Source organism: Polistes canadensis, unplaced genomic scaffold (assembly GCF_001313835.1).
Source record: "Polistes canadensis isolate GaletaPanama2010 unplaced genomic scaffold, ASM131383v1 scaffold_461, whole genome shotgun sequence".
Taxonomy (NCBI): Eukaryota; Metazoa; Arthropoda; class Insecta; order Hymenoptera; family Vespidae; genus Polistes; species Polistes canadensis.
Genome location: NW_014570008.1, coordinates 1,316 through 9,336, shown reverse-complemented (window position 1 = coordinate 9,336; position 8,021 = coordinate 1,316). Strand labels below are relative to the sequence as shown.

Sequence of the window (8,021 nt, the reverse complement as noted above, 5' to 3'; positions counted from 1 at the left end):
TTAAATGTTACTGCAACAGCAACAGTAACTAATTTTTCAATTATTGCTATAATTTAACTGCACTTGAATGTGCTACTGCAACTGCTCATAAAACTACACATTCAACTACAACAACAACTAAACATGCAACTGCAACTTTTACTGTACCTCACATCCACTCGAAACTGCGACTGCTTCTGTACATTCTACTGCAACTGCGTATTCATCTGCGACAGAGCGTCAAACTGCTACGGCAAATGCAACTGTTAAATTTAACTGCAAACGCAACCTTAACTGCACAAGCTACTGCACTTACAACTAAAACTGACACTACAATTAAACAAGTTACTGCAAAAGCAAATGCAGCTGCACATGCAACTGCAACTTGTCTTGCTTCTGCATATGCAACTGCAACTGCAACTTCTGCTGTAACAACAAATGCAGCTTCGACTGCATCTGCAACTGCAACTTCTGCTGTAACAACAAATGCAGCTTCGTCTGCATCTGCAACTGCACATAAAACGGCACATGCAACTACAACTGCAACAACAATTAAAACTGCCACTAAAACTACAAATACAACTGCATATGCATTTGCCACTGCCCAGGAAACTGCACAAAAAACTACAACTGCAACTAAACAAGCTACTGCACTTGCAACTAAGTCTGACACTACAATTGCACAAGTTACTGCAACAGCAACTGCAACTGCACATTTATTTTAAACTGCAACTGTATTGCAAATTTTACTAAGACTGCAACTGCTACTGCACAGACGACTGCAACTCCATATGCATCTAAAAAAGCACATAAATCTGCTACTGCACATGCAACTGTCAACCTTAAATTTATATGAAACTGCAACTGCACCCTAAAATGCATCTGAAAATAAAACTTAACCGGCATAATCAACTGCATTTGCCACGGCTATTGCAACTACCACTACTCATTCAAATGTTACAGCGAATGCATCTGCATCTGCATATAGCATTGCTACGTCAAATAAAACTGCAACTACTAATGCAACTGCACATTAAACTGCACATGCAACTACAACTTCCACTACAGCTACAACTGCCCCTAAAAATACAAATACAACTGCATATGCATCTGCTACTGATTAAGAAACTGCACATGCAAAAATCACTGCAAATTGAAAAGCACAAGAACTTGCAATTAATTCTGACACTACAATTGCGCCATTTACTTCAACAGCAAATGCAACTGCACATGCAACTGCAACTACATCTAAAAATGTCACTTCAAATAAAAATTCAACTGCATAATCTACTGCACATCCAACTGAAACCGCAACAGTTACTGCAAATTCCACTGCGACTGCATATGCATTCGCAAAAGCACATAAAACTTCAACTGTTAAATCAACTTGTACTGCACAAGCTATTAAACATGAAACTGCAACAGACATTACAATTTTAACTGTTACTGTAACAGAAACTGCGACTGCCTATTTAACTGTTACTGCACATGCAAATTCATCTGCATGTGCTCTTGTAACTGCACTCAAAAATGCAACATCAAAAAAAATTTAACTGCATAATCTACTTTACATCAAACCGAAACTGCAACAGTTACTGCACGTTCCACTCTGACTGCATATGCACCTGCAAAAGCACATAAAACTGCAACTGTTGATGCAACTTGAACTGCACAAGCTACTGTACTGGAAACTGCCACAGACACTATAATTTAAAATGCTACTGCATAAGAAACTGCTACTGCAAATCAACCTGCCTCTGCATATGCTACTGGAACTAAACACGAAACTGCAACTTTTACTGCAATCGCATTTGAAACTGCTAACATTACCTGCCTATGCAACTGCAACTGCAACTTCTGCTGTAACAACAAATTCAACTGCGTCAGCATCTGCAACTGCACATAAAACGGCAAATGCAAATACAACTGCAACTGCACATGCATCTGCAACTTCAACTTTATTGCACATCTAACTGAAACTGCAACTGCTACTGCACATACTACTGCAACTCTATACGCATCTGAAACAGCACATAAATCTGCTACTGCACATGCAACTGTTTACTTTAAATGCACATGCAACTGCCACTGCAACTGTACTGCAAAACCTTCAGAAGCTAGAAATGCTATTGTACATTCTTTTACAACTACATATTCATCTTAAACAGCACATAAATCTGCAACTGCACATGCAACTGCCAAATGTAACTGCACTTTAAACTGCAACTGCAACTAAAACTGCACATGCAATTACAAACATCACCTGCACATTGAACTGTTAAAAAACCTAAAACTACAAATGGAACTGCAACTGCACTTGCAACTGTTACTGCAATTGTGTGTCACATCTAACTGAAACTGCTACTTCTACTGCAGATACATCTGCCACTTCATATGCAACTAAAAAAGTACAAAAATCTGTAACAGCACATGCAAATGCCCACTTTAAATGCACATGCAACTGCAAATGCACCTATAAATGAAACTCCAAATACAATTTCTACTGCATAAACATCCACATTTGCAACTACTACTAAAACAACAACTGCAAATAAAACTGCACAGGAATCTGAACCGCTACTGAACATTCTACAGCAACTGCGTACTAATCTTGAACAGAACGTAAAATTGCCACTGCAAATGTTACTGCTACCTTTACCTACACATGCAACTGTAGCTTTAATTAAATTTGTAAATGCAATTGCAAGCCTTAAAAGCATATGCAACTGCAACTGTATCTCAAACTGCAGAGGTAACTAAAATTGCACATGCCACTGTAACCGCAACTGAACAAGCAAATGCAACTGCAACTGCACCTAAAACAGCACATGCAACAAGAACTGCACATGATACTGTAACTGCAAATGCACGTGAAACTGCAACTGCAACTACAACGGCTTCCGCGTATGCAATTGCATCTGCAACTGCTGCTATAACTATAAATGCATCTGCATCTTCATCTGCAACTGCACATAAATCTGCAGCTGCAAATGCAAGTGCAACCGCTAACGCTACTGCACTTGCTACTAAAACTAAAACTGAATCTGCATATGCAACTGCAACTGTAACTGCACATGCTAATACAACAGAATCTGTACTGCCTATTAAACCGAAAAAAAACTGCTAGGGCACATCCTACTGCAACTGCGTATGCATCTACAAAAGAACATGAAACTGCAACTGTAAATGAAACTGCAACTGCAAAAGCTACTGAACCTGTAACTGAAAAAGACACTATAAAATATAATGTAACTGCATAAGAAACTGCAACTGCAAATGAACCTGCCTTTGCATATGCCACTGTAACTACAACTGATTCTGCATATGAAATTGCCACTGCAACTGCTGCTATAAATACAAATGCAAATTCTTCTGCATCTGCAACTAAACATAGAACTGCAACTGCAAATGCAACTGCAACTGTGCTAGCTACTGCATTTGCTACTGAAACTGAAATTACAATTGCACAAGTTTCTGCAACAGCAACTGCAATGGCACATGCAACTGCAACTGTACCTAAAAATGCTACTCTAAATAAGACTTATACTCCATAATCTACTGCACATCCAACCAAAACTGCAACAGTTACTGATTAAACTGTAACTGCCTATGCATCTGCAGTAGCATATAAATCTTTAACTGCAACAGCAAATGCAAATTAAGATGTTCTTGCTCATGAAACTGCACACGCAACTACAACAGCAGCTTCACATGAAACTGAAACTGCTACTGTACCGCACATTAAATTAAAACTGAAACTGCTACTGCACATTTTAATGCAACTGCGTGCATTTGCCACAAAACGTAAAACAAAAACAGCACATGCAACTGCTAAATTTACCAAACATGCCACTGCAACTGAACCTGAAACTGCAATTGCACATGCCACTGTAACCGAAACTGCACATGCAAGTGCAACTACAGTTGCACTAGAAACGGTACATACAAAAAGAACTGCACATGCTACTACAACAAATTATAATACAGCAGCTGCGAATAACACCTGCAACTGCACATGCAACTGATAGTGCCACTGTACTTCAAATCCAATTGAAACTGCTACTGCTACTGCAAATTCCACTAAAACTGCAAAAGCTACTGCATTGTAACTGCCACTGCAACTAGAGTTTTACATGTTACAGCAACAGAAACTGTATTGCACATTTATCTGACACTGTAACTGCTACTGCACATTCCACTAAAACTGCAAAAACATCTGTATGTCCCCTTAATTCTGTCACGGCCAACGCAACTGTATCTGTATAAGCTACTACTCTTGCAATTGCCACTACCACTAAAATTGCATATGTTACTGCCACAGCAGCTGCAACTGCACATTTTACTGTTACTGCTAATTTAAATGTATCTGCATGTGCTACTGCAAGTGAAAAAAAAAATCCTCTTGCAACTACAACAGCCACTGCAGATGAAACAGCAACTGCTACTGCAACAGCACCTGCAACTAATAACATAACCTGCAGATGGAACTGAAACGGCAACACTATTGCACATCTAGCTTAAACTGTAACTGCTACTGCACATTCTACTGCAACGCTATTTGCACCAAAAACATCACAAAAATTTACAACTGCACATGCAACTGCAACTTTATATCCACATGCAACTGCATTTAAATATGCAACTGCAAATAAAACCTTAACTGCACAATCTACTTCACATCTAACCGAAACTGCAACAGTAACTTCACATTCTACAGCAATTGCATGAGCATCTGTCACAGCACATGAAACTGCAACCGAAAATGCAACTGCAACTACAAAAGCTACTAAACTTGAAACTGAAACTGCAACTACAATTTTAAATGTTACTGCAACAGCAACTGCAACTGCTTATTAAACTTGTAATGCAAATGCCACTGCACATTCAACTACAACTGCAACTGTACTACCCATCCATTCTAAACTGCCACTACTGGTGCACATTTCACTGCAACTGCGTATGAATCTGCAACAGAGCGTAAAACTGCAACTGCACATGCAAATGTCAAATTTACCTGCACATGCAACTTTAACTGTACACTTGCCACTGAATCTGGCTCTACAATTGCACAAGTTACTGCAAAAACAACTTTAAATGCACATGCTACTGCAACTAAACCAAAATATGCAACTGCAAATAAAACTTCGACTGCATAATCTACTGCACATATAAACGAAACTGCAACAGTTACAGCACATTTCACTACGACTGCATATGCATCTGAAACAGCACATAAAAATGCAACTGTTAACGCAACTAGAACTACACAAGCTAATGAACTTGGAACTGCTAAAGACACTTCAGATTTAAATGTCACTGCAAAAGAAACTGCAACTGCTTTTTCAACTGTTACTGCAAATTTAACTGCATCTACGTTTGCACATGTTAATGCAACAGCAGCAAGTCCTGCATAACAAACTGTTACTGCTATTGCAACTGCACCTGCATATGCTACTGCAACTTCACATAAAACTGCATTATTTACTGCAACTGCATATTCAACTACAAACACATCCTGCAAATGCTACTGCAACTGCATATTCAACTACTAACACATCCTGCAAATGCTACTGCAACTGCAACTCAAACTGTTTCTCAAAAAGCCACTGCAGCTGAAACAGCAAATTAAATCACACATGCAAATGCATTGGCATCTGCAACCGAACATAAAACAGCACATGCTACTACAACTACAACTGCACATGGAACTGCAAATACAGCTACAACTGCAACTACACATGCAACTGTAACTGCAACTGTACTACATATCCATCCTAGACTACAAGTGCCAACGCACATTCAATTAAAACTGCAAATACATCTGAAGCAGCACATTAAACTGCAACAGCCACTGCAACTGCAACTGCATAGCATACTGAACTTGCAACTGCAACTAAAACTACATTTGCTTATGTTACTGCCACAGCATCTGCAACTGCACATTCAACTGTAACTGCAAATGCAACTGCACTTGCAACTTTATTCACACAGTAAACTGCATATGCATCTGCAACTGCACATAAAACGGCACATGCCACTAAAACTGCAACTGCACATGCAACTGCTACTTTACTGCAAATCCAACTAAAAAAGCAAATGCTACTGCACATTCAACTGCAACTGCATATGCTACTAATACTGCACAGAAAACTGCAACTGCTATTGCAACTGCACATAAACTGCACATGCCACTACATCTTCAATTGTAGACGACTCTGCATCTAAAACTGCATATGAAACGACACATGGAAATAAAACTACAACTTAAAATGCCACTGCAACTAAAAATGCAACTGCAACTGCAACTGTACTGCAAGTCTAACCCAAACTGCAACTGTTACTGATAATTCCACTGCAACTGCACAAGCTTCTGCATTGCAACTGCAACAGTAATTAAAACTGCAAAAGCAACTGCAACTGTCACTGTACTGCAAATCCTACAAAAACTGCTACCGCTACTGTAAACTTCCCTGAATTTTAGCTTCTGTAATAAAACTGCCACAGTAACTGCTACTGCTACTATCACTGCACATGCAATTGCCAATTTTAACTAAACATAAAACTGCAACTGCACATGAAACAGCACATGCAGTTACAAATGCAACTGTAAATTTTACTGCACCAGCAACTGTACTGCCTATCTAACTGAAACTAAAACTGCTACTGCACATACCCCTGCCACTGCATATGCATCAGCAAAAGCACATAAAACTGCAACTGCAAATGCAGCTTTAAGTGCACAAGCTACTAAACTTCAAACTGCCACTGACACAACAATTTTAAGTGTTACTGCAACAGCAACTGCAACTGCTTACTCAACTGTTACTGCAAATGCAACTGCATCTGCAACTGCCACTGCATCTATAACTGCTTCTGCATTTGCAACTGCAACTGCAGCTGCTGCTGTAACTACACATGTCACTTTGTCTGCATCTGCAACAGCACATGAAACTGCACATGAAACTACAACTGCAACTGCACATGATATTGCAACAGCAACTGTACTGCCATAACAACTGAAATTTAAACTGCTACTGCACATTCTCCTGCGATTGCATATTCATCTGCAAAAGCACATGAAACTGCAACAGCAAATGCTACTGCAACTGCACATGCTACTAACCTTAAAACTGCAACTGACACTAAAATTTTAAATATAACTGTAACAGAAACTGCAAGTGCCTATTTAACTGTAACATTCAAATGCAACTGCTTCTGCATGTTCTACTGGAACTGCAGATGCTTTTGCACTGGCAACTATTACCGCACCTACAACTGCAACTGCCACTGTACTGCAAATCCAACTAAAACTTCCACTGCTACTGCAAATTCCACTGAAACTGCACAAACTACTGCATTGCAACTGCAACTAAAAATAGAATTTCACATCATACTGCTACAGCAATTGTATTGCTTATCCAACCGAAACTATAACTGCTACTGCACATTCAACTGCAACTCTATATGCTTCTAGAAAAGCGTATAAATCTGCAACTGCACATGCAACTGTTAAGTTTAAATGCACATACAACAGCGACTTTTACTAAAAATGCAACTAAAAATACAATATTAACTGCATAGACTACTGCACTTACAACTGGTACTGCAACTACAACTTCCCCTAAAACTGTACATGCAACTGAATCTACAAATGCGACTGTAACCGCCACTACACATGCAAATACAGCTGCAACAGCACCTGCCTATGCTACTGCTACAGCACATAAGACTGCAACTGCAACTGCATCTGCACATGCAACTGCACACCTAAATTTAAAAATCTTGTTGTTTTGAGGTTTGATTTTACTGTGTAATCTAAGCCTGATACAAAATGTTTTACTATGTCTTATTTTGTTTGTTCTATCAAATAGTCTGGTGTATGATTTTGGTCGCCATTTATTGAATTTATTACTTCTGCTTTCCATTTCCTCACCCTGAATGCATATTTTACAACTGATTCATTCCGTCCTTGTTTTAAATTATAAATTGCGTTCAAATAATCACTGATTCTTTGGCAAGGAGAGAACAATCGTTTATTTTGT

At 38.9% G+C, this 8,021-nt stretch overlaps 1 protein-coding gene across 1 annotated transcript; it reads left to right on the top strand.

Moving 5' to 3' along the window:
- Positions 1 to 2,674: 2,674 nt before the first annotated feature.
- Positions 2,675 to 3,533, top strand: LOC106792529 (uncharacterized protein YBL113C-like). Its single transcript, XM_014758986.1, has 2 exons — positions 2,675 to 2,975; positions 3,241 to 3,533. The coding sequence occupies exons 1-2, from the start codon at positions 2,675 to 2,677 to the stop codon at positions 3,531 to 3,533; spliced, it is 594 nt and encodes a 197-aa protein (XP_014614472.1).
- Positions 3,534 to 8,021: the final 4,488 nt, after the last annotated feature.

Coding starts and splice junctions, on each gene's coding strand:
- LOC106792529 (XM_014758986.1), top strand. CDS start 2,675: ATGCAATTGCAAGCCTTAAAAGCATATGCAACTGCAACTGTATCTCAA. Junction 2,976..3,240: donor ATCTGCAGCTGCAAATGCAA/GTGCAACCGCTA, acceptor TAACTGCATAAG/AAACTGCAACTGCAAATGAA.